At 46.4% G+C, this 14,495-nt stretch overlaps 1 protein-coding gene across 6 annotated transcripts; it reads left to right on the top strand.

Annotated features, from left to right (window-relative positions):
- The first annotated feature begins 395 nt into the window (after positions 1-395).
- AGT (angiotensinogen) lies at positions 396-11,473 on the top strand. Of its 6 annotated transcripts, XM_030034718.2 has the most exons (6): positions 399-479; positions 3,586-3,661; positions 6,032-6,851; positions 8,028-8,292; positions 8,770-8,914; positions 9,751-11,473. In XM_030034718.2, exons 3-6 carry the CDS (start codon positions 6,059-6,061, stop codon positions 9,940-9,942), a joined length of 1,395 nt encoding a protein of 464 aa, XP_029890578.1. In that variant the 5' UTR covers positions 399-479; positions 3,586-3,661; positions 6,032-6,058; the 3' UTR covers positions 9,943-11,473. The 6 variants fall into 6 exon arrangements, with proteins under 6 accessions (XP_029890576.1, XP_029890578.1, XP_029890577.1 ...); XM_030034716.2 differs by lacking the exon at positions 3,586-3,661 and having other exon boundaries at positions 396-479; XM_030034717.2 differs by lacking the exon at positions 3,586-3,661 and having other exon boundaries at positions 416-479; positions 6,035-6,851.
- The last annotated feature ends 3,022 nt before the right edge of the window (positions 11,474-14,495 follow it).

The raw sequence follows: 14,495 nt of genomic DNA, 5'->3' as shown, positions 1-14,495 counted from the left end.
CTAGCTCAGACAAAATCATTTTCCCATTCGAGACCGAATTACATGCTGCTGGCTGTAGGATTAGTGTTCCTCTGCCAGGGTTAAAATTTCTGAATCCTATTTGATGTTATTTACATGAAGAAGTTCTAGCAGCACCATCACCGAGAACTTTTCGTGGGGCAGGGGAGTGCTCCCCCATTAGCACTGCAGAAGAGTGAGGCTGACCAGGAGATTTGAGCACGGCTGCGAGGAAACCCGTAACGGCAGCACCAGTGTTTTTCCACCCTTCTTTGCTCCCTCTCAGCAGCAACCATGAATAACAAGCAGGAAAAACAGAGGCAGGTTTTGAAGAGAATTGAGGGCAGTGGGGGGAGGAGGGAGGGAGGGCCCTGCTTATGCAAGAGCGGGTATAAAAGGGGGAGCCGACTGCCCCTCCAAAATCGGGAAGAGTGGGGCAAAAGGAGAGCGCGAACCTCTTCGCTGAAGAGCAGGTTTGAGAGGTCTGTGTTTCTTTGTACCTTTACTGTGGCTGTTGCAGGGAGCGATCCGTCAGGAAACATGCGTGGGCCCTGGGCTTGCTTTGCACAGGGGATGCCTGTAGGAACAGCCTTGTTTTCACCTTCTTCGGTTCCTAGTTGCTGGAAAACTTTTTGCCCAAGTTTGGCCCAATGCAGTTTTTCTAGCACAGCTCTCTTCAGGAAGCCAAATCCTCGGACACTGGAGCAGAAGGGCAGGATAGAGACTCTCTTCTTTCTGAAGTCGAAGCTCTAGCTTTAAGCACACGCTTGTTCCTAAAACCATGGCAACCCAACAAAAAAGCGCCTGACAACAGGGTCCACACATAGTAATTGGGATAATGCTCGTGCACTCCTGCTTAAAAATGGCTCAGAAGTAAAATGAAGGACTAACTGTAAGTAAGTCTTACTAGGATAAAGTGTGTTCCAGGTGTAGCAGTCTATGTTCTTCATAGTCTGAAAGCTTCTCCTTTAGTAGCAACTGTGAGAAGACAAAGATCTAAGAAGTGCAATAGTGTGTGATGCATCCTAATAGGAGAATATTAATTGAGTGAGCATAAGTGACCAGAAAATTAGTGGGGAGTTGTCTCTGAGCTTTGTAGCAGGGCACAAATGTAAGCTGAAATCAAAGGTTCTCCCTCATTACTGAAGCCAGCCGAATTCCCGGTGGTCTGAAACAGGAGGCGCACTGTGGTAAAAGTGGGTCATTGAACATTTTCTGGTGAAACTTTTTTTTCTGGAGAAAGCTGGGTATTTTAATTTGATGACTTTATTGATTGGGGGGGGGGGAGGGGACGGGACAGAAGAAAGACTCCTGCGCTCCGCAAAGACATTGACAATTTTTTGTCAACAGAAAACAATAGAACTGAGTGCACAAACACCAAAAGAGCCCCAAAAGTCATCTTGGCTGAAAACCCTGAGAACTTGCAACTAAAAACTGAACTTTCTTTATGTGACAGAGCCACCAGAGCACCACATCGGAATTATTGTTCAGGTGCCTCCTGCTCCTCCTCTTCTGCGGGGCAGCATCCCCTGCAGCCAGGGATGCCTGACTTGGGGCTGGTACCTGTAGCAAAAGGAGATCACCAGCTGCAGCATGACTCGGTCATGGTCTGCAGGGGAGCTGGAAGCAGGAGATACCCAAACAGCAACGCCCTCTGGGTGCTACAGCACAGAGGCGTAATGATTTAAGGAAAAAAAATACAGTGGCTGCGGGTTATGTGATTTCCCTTTCCAGTGTTTATTGTCCACAGCAAACACATAAGTCCGGCAGCTGTAGTATATGTTATTAGCATCACTTGTAGCTTATTAGCCAAAGTCAATAGTTCTTGTTAATAAGGATACTTTTCAGAGTTTTACAGAACACAAAGTTGCCCTTCACTGAAACAGCCTTCGTTTCTGTGTCCTCAATGCTGAGAGTATCAGGCTGGGTTTGTTTTTTCCCTGTGTCCAAGCGTCTCCCAGGAGGACGCAGCAGCCCAGCTGTAGCTCACAGGCACAGCGTGGTCCGGCCACTCGCGCACACCACGGGTGCCTCGTGCCTCACGCGAACCCGCGTGGCTGGTGGTGCAGGAGACAAAGATTTGGGCTGTGCTGTCACACGTCCCACCCGCACCTCCGCTGGCCTCGAAGGGACCAGCTTTCTCCCCCAGCCTGCCTGCGGGAAGGACTCTCCGGGGGAAAGGGGAAAGAAGGGGGATTGCCATCCGAAACCTAGCTCATTCTCTTAGCATTTAGCTGAACAAAATGCAGTTTTAATGGAGGAACTACTTCCCCCACTGCCTGGATCTGTGGCTGGGCTGCACGCATTTTATAGCTGTCTGGAGATGGTACAAATGGTCAGGGACTATTCTGTTGCCAGATGCTGCCTTGACTGAGATGCTCAGGCAGCAAGAGGACAAAACACCTTGAATATTTCAAGCTGTTTAAGCCTTGTGTGCTGATAGCATGTCATACGGGCCTGTGCTCAGAACCGCTTTCAGACCTCGTTAGAGCTAAGGTAATCGGATTGTTTCAGTGAAGGGCAGGGCTGCAGAGACAGAAATTTCCCATCCCTTTGGCATTAGGCACCTGGCACACTGTGCTCAGGCTGGCAGGATTCGGCTGTCCCTGTCTCCACTTTCAGCTCCACCAGCTGTGACTGCCCAGGTACACTGAGAACATTCCTCTCTCTTGGCTCTCTCCTTGAACCCAACACATAACTGGGCACCACAGTATGAACCACGCCTGCCTGGCCCTCTAAAATCAGGGCATGGATGTTAAATCAGCCCTACTCCCATTAGAGCCATGGGATTTTAATTACTGACTATAACAGGGGTACTGAAAGAGACCCAGTCTAACCCAACTGCATCATTCCCAGTTTGATTCACTGTTTATTTGCTTAAAGAGGAAGAAGGGGTACTCCAAATCCCACCCTTTTGCCAAATAGAACTTGGGAAGCTGAGCCTGGCAGGGATGAAGTCTCTGTGCTCTGGCTCTGGCAACCTAATCCGTCTATATTTCATCCTCTCCTTTTCAACACATTTTGTTTTGAAGAGGAAAAAGAACATACTTTTGATCTTCTGGATAGATCAAGAGGGAATGAAAAGGTAAAAATTGAGAGCTTAATCATTTTACTCTGCAGTAGTGTACATGTCCCACTCACTGACGGGTACCCAGGCTGCAAGGTAGAGATTAAAGGCAATTCATCCGAGAAGAAAAAAAATCTAGTCCGACTGTACAACAAATACAGGTACAAAGAAATCTGTGTTCCCTTCAGTCTGGCACAAAACGAGCTGAGTTATTTTCAGGTCCTATAATCGGTTCTTCTGCATAGTAAAACACCTGTGTCTGTCTTAGTAAATGTGTAACTGCAGGCTATGCAGACGTGCTGGGTCCGGTTAAAGGTTGTGTATCCCCCCTGGAACTTTCTACGCAGCTGGTGTTAAGCCGTGCCCAGGTTTCATCGGGTCCTGTCTGGTCCGAGCTAACTTTTTTGGCCCCCCAGCCTGTGATGTAAAGTAGCTTTGCGCAATGCCACTGCAGGCAGGTAGAAAGGGCCCTCCCGTGGAAAGGGCATAAATCCACCCGCAATCACACCACCCTGCTCCAGGGAGAAGAGGTGTCGCGAGGAGCCCGCCCGAGGGGGGACGGCGTCGGAGGGGCCGCACACACCAGGACGGAGGCGAGTAAGCACGCTCACTGGATTTGCTCTGAATGCCAGTTTTTCAACTCAGGTTTTCATGCTTTTTCTGAAACCCCCAGGGCTGACTTCTTTAGGGAAAAGCTTTCCACAGATGGGGCTTAGTGTAAGTGCTGGTAGTGAGAACTGCTCCTCTCGCTTCTGCTCATGAGAAAAGAGCTGGCATGGCGGCTCTGGCAGCTGTAGAGAAGTAACCAGCGGGCACTAGCGGTGCCTAATGGCACAGCCTGACTGGGTGGCACAGAGTCATCTTCCCTGCCGCTACAGGACAGACTAAGAAATCCTTCAGCAGAATTGTATGATGGAGACGACAGGGTGGGAAGGGCAGTGCCTCTAATTGGTGGCTTTTTGGGTTGTTTTCCTGAGCTGTCCCAATCTGGAAAATGCAGTGAGTAGTCTAGAAATGCACTAGCACTATGGCTGGGCTAACTGTGAGGATGAAGTTGGGAAGGCACCTCTCAAGATAATTTTTTAACCGGTCATAAGCAGGTCATTAACAGAAGAAGCTCTGTGATGCATGTCAGCTGCTGCCAGCAGGGCTGGGGAGGGGAAGACAGAGCAGGGAGCAGAGAGGACAGCAGCACCGACTGCTGTTGCCTACACGCTAATTTAGAGGATGGGGTGGGAGTTAATGGGGAAGAACAATCCTTGGATGAAGGCACAGGGCTGGAGACCTACAGCAGGGCCTCCCCTGCATGCCTCTGGGGAGCAAATAGTTTCAGGCCTGATGTGCAGGTACTCACTAGGAAGATGCTCAGACATCCCGAGGGACCATCACAACAGCAGAAACTCCATTTGCAAACCAAGCTGTCAGACAGGAGCCTACAGCCTGGGAACTTAGATGTGCACGTTAGCAGGCATATGTACTTAGCAAGGTATGGCTAATTACCAAGCATCTGCGCATCTCAGTGTTTGTATTTGCAAGAGAGTGGTGATACTGCAGACTGGGGTATTATTAGGCATGAAACACTTGGGGATCCCTCAGTGAAATGAATATGGTTATACATCATAAATCAGGCTGGGAAGGTGCCAGGTCTTGAACGGCTGGATTTAAACCCAGACACTTCCACCCTGTGTAAATTAAAGTGTCGGTGAGACAGACACTGCACTGTGTCCTCTCAAAGGGCTCAGGCTACCAGAATTACAATACCTGACAGGCTGGTACGACTCAAAGAACCTTGGAGAAAGAAGGCGGAGAGCAGAGCTTGATTACTGGCAAGGCTGTTAGCATTTTGCCCATCCAGTGAGCTCTGCAGAGCTTAGAAAGGGCCAAAGAGGGTGAAGAGAGCTACAATAAACAAGAAATGACTAGTAGAATAAAAATACAGCTCTGAATAACAGCATTTTGGCCAATGATAAGTGTTATAGATGCATAATTTCCAGCGCATTTGGATTTCAAATACAGAAATTCCAAGTTGTATACTAGAAATCCAGGGAAGGTACAGCAGAGCTATTAGTTATAAGAAAATTGAATCTTGGAAAAGTGACAATTATACAAATGCAAAATTTGTCAGCGCTTTTGCATGTGTATGTGTGCCTATGACTTTCTCACTCCCAATACATATCAGAGCCTTTGTGCTAAACACCAGTGACATCCACATCCAGTAAAATTCTCTACTCATCAGGAAAAACAAGAGCAGCAGGTGGTCTTTCTTTTAGTGCAGGAGAAGATTGCCTGTACAGTAGAGCAAAACTCAGCTTACCCCTTCCAACTCTATTCAGATAAAGAAGGTGGTTTCAGTGTTAGCACATTTGTATAAGGAAGCCTTGAGTGTGTTTGCCTAGAAGCTAGAACGAATGTTTGCACCGGGCTGTGAAAACTCTGCTAGTGCCAAGTATTATGCTGACTAGACATACAAAGCGGGATCGTTCAGTGGTTGGACCTTAAGAGACCTGGTTTCCAAACCCACTTCCCGCTTAACAGCAGGCAAATCGCTTAGCCCGTCCGTGTGTCAGCAAGATTTAGTGCAGCAGTTTGCAGAGACAGCTCTGGCCAGGTCCCAGGAGCAATATAGTTGCATTATTATAATGTTTTGCCAGAACTAGCACACTTCAGTTTGCAAGCCTAACTGGTTGGCATGCCCAACTGTATTGCTTCCCGTGCTAAATTGTTAGGATACTGCAGCGGGTAATGGAGGCAAATCTGTGCTTCGCCTTTCCCCACCTGCCGCCATTGAAACTGGTGGCCATCTCACCCTGGGCTTTTCAGGGGGCAGAGTCAGACCAGCCAGCACTAAATACCAAAATTCCTGCCTTTGTAACTCCAACGCAATACTAGCACCTCACCTTGCGAGTAAGAGAAACTGTATTTATAACAGGCTGATCAGTCTTCCTTCCTCCCCGCTTTTTCTTTCAGCAGACACCTTGGAAGCAATTTTTCAACATGAATGCGGTAGCAGATCTTCTCTGTTTGTTGGCGTGCCTCACCGCAGTGACTTGTGACCGGGTCTACGTCCACCCTTTCAATTTGTTTTCTTTCAACAAGAGTACCTGTGAGGAGCTAGAAAGCCTGGTCCAGGAGGGAAAGAAAACTTTTGTCCCCATCTCCATCGAGTCCCAAACCACACCTGCCTACGAAGATGACCTGAACGACGAGGATAAGCTGGAAGCCCCGAGCCTGAGCGGCCGCGGGAGGCAGAAACTGAGTTACGTGAAGGACCTTGTGGACACCCTGGCTGCGCGGTTTTACAGCGTGCTGCGGAAAGCACAGCGGGGCCAAAACGTGCTCCTGTCCCCAACCAGTCTTTACAGCTCCTTGGTGTCTTTCTACCTGGGCGCCTCAAACCAGACGGCAGCTGATTTGCAGGGTTTGCTGGGATTTGTCCCCCCCTCCGGGGACCCTGACTGCACCTCCAGGGTGGACGGACACAAAGTCCTTTCCAGCCTGAGGACGATCGAAAGCCTTGTCAAGAGCAGGGACAAGGAGCTGCTCTTTTCCAAGACGCTCTGCCTGTTCTCTGCCCCCGGCGTACCCCTGTCCCAACTGTTCGTGCAGGACTTGCTCCCCTCCGCCGATGCTCTCTACGCCCGAGCTGTTGACTTTACAAACCCAAGCGAGGCAGCAAAGCAAATAAACGCCTTCATGGAGGCCAAAAGCGAGGGCCGAAGCAAGTGCTTACTGACAGATATCGACCCATCCGCCAACCTGCTGTTTGTGGTGGACGTCCGCTTGGCAGGTACGAGGCAGCGCTGCTCGTTTCGGGGGCAGGCTGGGTGGAGGACGGGGAACGGCCCCGCTCCCGGGAAGGAAGGAAGCAAAGTCACGCCTGGCCCGCGGCGAGAGGGAAGGGCTCAGATGAAAGGCTGGACCGCTGCTCCACGGACAGTGCCCTGCTCCCCACCGCTGTGCTGGGGGTCCTGCCTGCGCCCTGCCACGGGCCGGCAAGGGCAACGGGGAAGAGGTGGAGGGAGATGGCCTCCAAGAAATTTTCCTTGTCCAGGAAGCTAAGGATTAGGAAAAGTGTGGGAAGGTGAATCAGAGAGGATTGCACAGCATTTCTCGCTGATGGCAGTAGTTTCTTTAATGCCAACAGGATTATTTGTCTAACTGGGCAGCAGCACTGATCTATGGCAGTGAGCAGATAACATGTTGAAATGCAAAGCTGCGCAGAAGCAGCGGGAGGTGAGAGCAAGGCTTCCCATACTTGTGAACTGGGTAAGAAATTTATATTAAGGTTTAGCAAGCGTTCAGGTAAGAAATCTATATTAAGCTTTAGCAAGCGTTCAGGTATGTCCTTTTTAACCTCCTTGGCTCAATCAACACTTCGGTGTTACGCTTACTACCTTTCCCATTGCTTTGGTTCGTAAGATCGCCAAGGGTGAGACCTCAGCCAGAGCTCGTGCTGCCTTCCCTTCCCTTCCCTCTCCTGAGCCCACCCGGCTGCCTGAGAGTGCTCCTGCAGCACAGGCTGGCCCTGATGGATGTGTTCCCAAAGGTGCCATCGCTGCCACTCAAGGGATGGAGAGAAAATCCAAGCAGACCCTCCGTGTAGGCCTGCAAGCCAACTGGGAGCCACGGGGCAGCTTGTGAGGAAGCAGGCAACCAAGCAAGCAGAAATGCTGTGCCCAGGAAAGGGCACAAAGCCAGTAGAAATATAGCAGAATCGGCCGCAGTCATGATGGTCGTGGTCCCTGTGCTGTGAGCCTGCACCAGCCTCTGTCTGATGCTACCAGAAGGCATGTTAAAGGCAGGATATGTAAGTTTACGGTAGCTAAACATGATTTTATACACACAGCCCTTGTCTAATGCACAGCGTGTTGTTTTTAAACAAACATACATACCGGCTAAGGGGCAGAGGGGAGGAGTGAAGAAAGAGAAGAATCAATTTCTTCTTTCTCAATCTGTTTTTCAGTGAACATTAAGCAAGCCTCGCGGCTCAAAGAGCCTCAGGAGTTCTGGGTGGATTCAAACACGAAGGTCTTGGTCCCTATGTTGTCAGTCCCAGGGACGTTCAAGTACAAAACTGATGCCAGCGGGACTTTTTCTGTGGTGGAAGTCCCCATCAGCAAGACCGCGCTGCTGGTGCTGCTGCAGCCCGTCAACGGCAGCGACCTGGAGCACGTGGAGTCGGAGCTGCTGTCGCAGTCGTCGGTCTGGCTTCAGCAGCTGTCCCCAAGGTAGGGCACGGGCACGGGCACCCTCCCGTAGGGACGAACGGGACAGGGTGTACCACGCAGGCCTGCCTGCTCGCTGACCGGGGTCGGATCCTGCCAGGGAGGGTTTAACACGCAGCACAAACACCTGCAAATGCAGCGGACCTCACACCGAGGGAGCTCGACTTTGGTGCCATCGGCTTTTTCTCTGGGGGTAGTTCAAGGAAACAAGCAAGTGCCTTTCCACAGCTGACAACGCAGGACCCATGAAGTGGGAAGATCTGGGGTTTAATAGCGTACCCAGGGCAGATTTAGGGTGAATTCCCACTTGGAAACAGTAACATGATGCCCATCGGCCCTTTGTAGTTGTCTGTCCCCACATACCGAGCACTTCTTGCGGCTGTTTTCACATGCCCGTGCCCCAGGACTGCCCAAACACCATGATTTCATAGTGGAGAGCACGCACTCACCTCTCTCTCTCTCTCTCTCTCTTTTCTGCAGAGAAATTAAATTAACGCTGCCTGAGTTAACAATAGAAGGCAGCTCTGATCTGCAGGAGCTTCTTGCAGCTATGGAACTGCCTGCACTGCTGGGAAAGGGGGCAGATCTCAGTAAAATAAGCGATGCCAATCTAACAGTTGGAAAGGTACAGTATATGTCACTGATACTTAAAAAATAAGCCTCCTGCTCAGTTTCAGCCTCTTTAACTGTATAAATTTACCTAGGACAAACCAGTCAGAGCCACGTGGGACACATGCTCGGTAGGGGACTTTCAAGATGACTGAACGATGCAAATAGTCCTTAAATTAACCTCTTAGCAGCAACAGGTTTGCATTAAACTATTCAAATTTCGTCATTGCAGCTAACACAACATGCAACGCAGAGATGAACTTCGAGATCCGAGTGTGCTAGGCACTGTATGTACAAATTAGACTACATTCATTACCACCTCCAGCTCAAACACCTCCAGGCACCACAGCTGGAGTGCGTAGTAGAGGCTACACCTACTGGGCTGTCGAGGATAATCCTCCATCACGTAGGGACTACTACTCCCAGAAAGTGCAAACACAATCTCACCTGAAAACAGGCTCCAGCATTAAAATCCCACAGGGAAGAAGGGAGAGGGCTGTCTTTCATAACAAGGTAGAAAATTATGTTCAAGAAGTATAATTTGAGTGCCTTTACTTTTATTTAATTTTATTTTGAGAAGGTGCCCTACCTTGGAAGTTCTGTCAGGGGCTTCAAGGGTACCGGGATTTCACACAGCCCAAGTATACAAACAGTTGTAGAGCTTTTTCACATGTTATGGAACAAGTACTCCAGCGTCTTTTTTAAACATCCATGGAGTCTATCCTGTGCTGGTTACAGCTGATCAAAGTTATTGATTTCTTCATGTGCTTTATAATTTACTCAAACTCTCATTTGTCTCTTCACTATCATGCTTTGATGACTCCAGAGTTACTCATGTGTTTTGCTTTACAGGTAATAAATAAAGCCTTTTTCAAACTGACCGGTGATGGAACACATCAGCCAGAAGTCCCTGCAGCACAGAAGGAAGATGTGGTGTTCCTGGATGTAACACTGAACAAGCCATTCCTTTTAGCTGTTTTTGAAGAGAAGTCGAGGGCCGTGCTTTTCCTTGGCAGAGTAACAAACCCTCTACCTGGGGTTTAAATGCAAGCACAGGGGATGGGGAGGGAGAGGAATGATGCACATTTCCCATCACCTTTTTCTTATTCATCAGCTATTTTTATGATCTTGAGTGCTCTACTCAGCTTTGAGACGAAGCAGGTAGTGTTTGAAATACAGCTTTTTGAAAGCTACAACATTGCAACATTTTATCCTTGTTCAACTATTTCACCTGAGGTGACTCCAGCTCTTCCTCCAGCTTCTCTTCTTTCCTTATTCCCACTTTGTCTCCCTTCTGCCCTCAGCTCCCTTTTTCGATGCAGTGGGGACAAAGCAGTAGCCAGCAGGGCATTGACTTAAAAAATATAGTTTTATAAGTGCAAGCAGCATTTACTATAGAAAGGTACAGAAAAGGACCTCTTCATTCTTTAAGAGGTTACTTTTTAATCTTTAGTTTGGTCAGTTTTGCAAGAGAGACCCCCTTTTACGTTACCATGAAAGTTTACAGTTATCCACAGAGATTTCTAGCTTCATCAGCAACATTTTCCTTTAAAACGCTGCCAACAGCATGGGCAGGCTTCACTTGTCCCACTGAGACAAGATTTTTTGCCTTGGAAGCAAAAACACATTCAAAGGAAGTTTCTTCTTTCTGCAGCCCAGATGGATACGTTCATTTCTTAACTCTATGGAAAAGCTAAAAATAGGTTTTGGTAGCATTAATGAACTGTGCTGGATAAATTCTCATAGCCTGACAGAATTATCTCTGGGTTGTTTTTTTTAGAAAAAAAATAAGGTCTACTATTCCAATACAATTCCATTCCTTGGGTTACTTTCTGACCTGAGAGGCATTTATTACAGCCTTACAGCAAAAAAGAACATTACTGGTTAAAGCCCAGAACTGTCAACTTTAACATATCCAAACCATATGTTCTTAAAAATTAGTATTAACGGCAATAATCTATACTAGTATAAATGGTGGATGTGCTGCTACACATGAATAAAAAGGTTTCAGTGGTCCAATCCAACTCTTAGCAGAGTCATAAAGGTTTGAAACATTAAACTGGAACAACAGATTATTAGACGACTCTTGAATTAGGAAGCGAGGAATTGGGAGTGAAATCTTGGTACTACGGAAAGCCTCTCAGCAGAACAAGGATTTCCACCTCTCATCTCTAGATTTGTCTTTAGCACTGATGGCATTTAGAAAAGAACCGCAAACCTCTTTGGTGTATGATGCCAGATGTACCCTACAGAGCACAGTAGCTCATAGTCGTCTACAGTGGCCCAAACGTCTGTCTAATCCAAACCCACTAATGGCAGTGGCTTGCTATCGGTGATGTAGATACGTGACAGATCCTTCTAGCTTAATGGAAAAGACTAATAAAAACCACAACTCACTCTCGAGAATACTAGGATTTTAAGTGCTATGGTATAGCATCCGCATATTTATCCAATTACAGCGTATGTATTCCAGATGCTCCAACATCTAAATACTGTACTTGTATTATATACAGAAGCAATTAACTATAAATATGCAGAGATGGAAAGATGCAAATAAAACCACTTCCAAGTTGCATTGCCACAGTTCAGTTGGGTTTATGTCCATAACTACATCCCTTGTTCTGGCTTCTGAAATTTGCTCCAAGTCAGATTTATGTTTTTTAAGACAGTAAGTTGCAAATTATCATGCAACACAGCCAAAGATACAGTTGTAAGCATGAAAGAGCAGCTTCCAAGTGTCCATGCTAATTTAAAAGTTATCCCATTTACTCGTTGGAAGTCAGATGGTAGCATCAGCCACAAATAAAATTTCAGACCGCAAAATGTTCCACTTCCATGATGAAGATGGAGGATAATGGAAGGGAGCCCCTGGCCACGCTGCCAGTAAGTTCTGGGACAAAATGCCATTATTCACAGGCGGGGGCTGCATGCTGTTGGAGGACTCCATACCCTATTCAGTGGTTACAGGCAGAAAAACAAACAAAACCCACCACCCACAAAACTAAACACTTTTCAGAAAAGAAACTCTGTGGTGGTGAGCACCTCTCCACTGACACCCTGGAGAAGAAAAGGAAGGAAGGATGGACAGAGGCAGGGAACTATACTACTAAAGTATACTGGCCAGAGCAAGGACTGGGAAGAGAGAGGTGCTGGAACAAGTGCTACAGTACCAAAAAGATAAGCTATGTGTACATGTACCCATTCTCCCAGATATTCAAACGGTTAAAAAAACTAACCCCAAACAAACAAACAAACCACCCCCCAAAAACCCAACTAATCCTCTCCACTTCCCCAACAATGTACGCTCTCCTGCGACTTGTTTCTGACATCAATCTTACACCTAAAATTTTTATGGCATTTTACACTTTTCACTCTCCTCCAGCGGTCTCCTCCCATCCCACCAAATTCCTCTGCCAGGCACACCATGAGGCACATTCCAAGCATCCTAAGCATCATTCACACACTGAGCTGTCAGCTACAGTCTACAGCTCAACAGTCTACTGAGTGAAGCACCTAAAATCATGCTCTAACAGGTGGGAGATTTCGAGAAAGAAAACAAAGACAAGGACAGGCTTTTTAAGTTTTGATAAAACAACAGAGTTTATACCTGAGCATAGCTGATAATTATGCTGATAAGCTTAAAAAAAAACCAACCTAGGCAATCTGCTTCCTCATCCCTCCGGCTCAAGCGTGAAAATACAACTGCTGATAGAAAAAGGAGAGTAAATATTCCTGAATATTGAGTGGTCCAGCCAAATATACATATTTCTTGTTATCTTTAGGTGATGAGGTTAAAACAGTCTGGTCCACTTCTGATATAACCCACACACTTGAGAATCCAATTACCATTTTAGAGGAAAACATGCCACCGCTCTTTCCCTCCTCAATGCTATTATAGAAAACCTCTTGCAGCTAAATTCCTTCCAGACTTAAAGAGGCATAGCAAGTTTTCTAGAGGTCCTAGAAGGGAAGAAGAAAAAGGCACAAAATCTGCATTACTGTCATGAAGTGAAGTGCACATAAAAAAATCCCATAAAAATCTGAGGAATAGAAGAAAGAGGATTAGTAGCAGAAGACATCTCTATCAGAACACACTTACTTACACTGTAGATCCTCTCCTCCTGACTGATCCACAGTATTTGAAAATGCTGAAATTCATTTTACCAAAGACAAAGCCAATTCACACCTCTTCTTTCTTTCAAGAGGGGGATCACACAAATTTTTAACTGATGTCGTATACCACTGAAAGAAAATTAAATGCTATTCAAGTGAACAAAAATAAAAGATGGGGAACTGACATAAAACCAGCAATGTAGACATTTACAGCAATCATAGGACCATTCAATAATTTTGATTTGCTATACAATGTTATTTCCTGCCCCGAAATTCAAGCTGGTCTTCAAAGGAAAGAACAGAATTCAGCCTGGTTACTCAGCAAGCTGATGATGACAAGTAGGAAGTTGTGCTATTGCAGGAAGATGCAGGAAATCACATGCAACAAAAGGGCAAGTGACCTTTTCATGCCTTTTTGGTTTGGTACACAGATTGCATCCTTATCCCTGATTTTGGGGGATACAAACAAAGCTGTTCTATCTGCAATCACTAGTATGCACAGATCTCAGAATCTGCTACTTTTGTGACAGCTGTTACAGAAATTTAAACTTACAGGGATACACACCTTCCAAAGTCAGAAGTTGCACAATTCATTTACAATACTGCAATCTCAGTCTCGGACTACAACTTACACCTTCATTTTATAATAAGAAAAATTGTTGAAAACAACAGTAGCTAGTGGTAGCAAGACACCTCTACTCCTGACTCTTATAAAAGCAAACCAAGAGATACAGGGAGACCAAGCCTTCTAGATTCATCACTTAGAAGCCTGGAAAAATACAATACAGTCAACAAACTTCTTGTCCATAAGCAGTAAGAGTTACGTTCATTCAGCAGTGTATACCTAAGCCCTTGGCTGGCTGAGGATCTTCACATCACTGAATGAGACAAACAGACCTGAGACCCAGCAAGCTGGTTCACTTTGCTGTGTGCAGAAATAAATTTGGATGCTCTCTCAATTGTATGTGTTGCCATGAACAGAGAGATGCTAAGCAAATTAGAAGAGCCAAATCCTGCTCTCCGTTACTCAGATTAAATCCAAGAAGAACCAACATAATTTTAAGCAGTAGTACTTTCCCCACTGCCCCCCTTCATAAAATTAATTTCAGAGAAGTCATAATAATCACCTATCCTAATTGCTTCAAAAGCAGTGATCACATAATTGTGTCTGCTCAACTAAAATATGGCCAATCCTCCAACAGTGAGGAATAAAACCCTCAATGCTATGAAAGGTTTGCCCACTACAACTTCAATGCTACGTAACAGCTGTGCCCTACGAACTCCATATCTCTAAGTACTTGGAAGATTTGCATCATCTTTGGCTCCCCCATTAACATCTAAGCTCTCTAAATACTTTAAGAAGAAATGGGTATTTTTAATTCATAAACATGAACTAGAATTCCAGTGTTAAATTTTCACAGGGTAAAAAACAAACAAAAAAAAGACGACAAAACCACAAACAAAACCTTCCTTCACTCACACAG

Source organism: Aquila chrysaetos, chromosome 13, assembly GCF_900496995.4.
Source record: "Aquila chrysaetos chrysaetos chromosome 13, bAquChr1.4, whole genome shotgun sequence".
Taxonomy (NCBI): Eukaryota; Metazoa; Chordata; class Aves; order Accipitriformes; family Accipitridae; genus Aquila; species Aquila chrysaetos.
The sequence above is the reverse complement of the archived record's forward strand: the minus strand, read 5'-3'. Positions and strand labels throughout refer to the sequence as shown.

What these genes read in the sequence shown, in the direction of transcription:
- AGT (XM_030034716.2), top strand. Translation starts at nt 6,059, where the DNA reads ATGAATGCGGTAGCAGATCTTCTCTGTTTGTTGGCGTGCCTCACCGCA. An exon ending in GGTGGACGTCCGCTTGGCAG is followed by an intron (nt 6,852 to 8,027) that starts GTACGAGGCAGC and finishes TCTGTTTTTCAG; the next exon opens with TGAACATTAAGCAAGCCTCG. An exon ending in CCAATCTAACAGTTGGAAAG is followed by an intron (nt 8,915 to 9,750) that starts GTACAGTATATG and finishes TTTGCTTTACAG; the next exon opens with GTAATAAATAAAGCCTTTTT.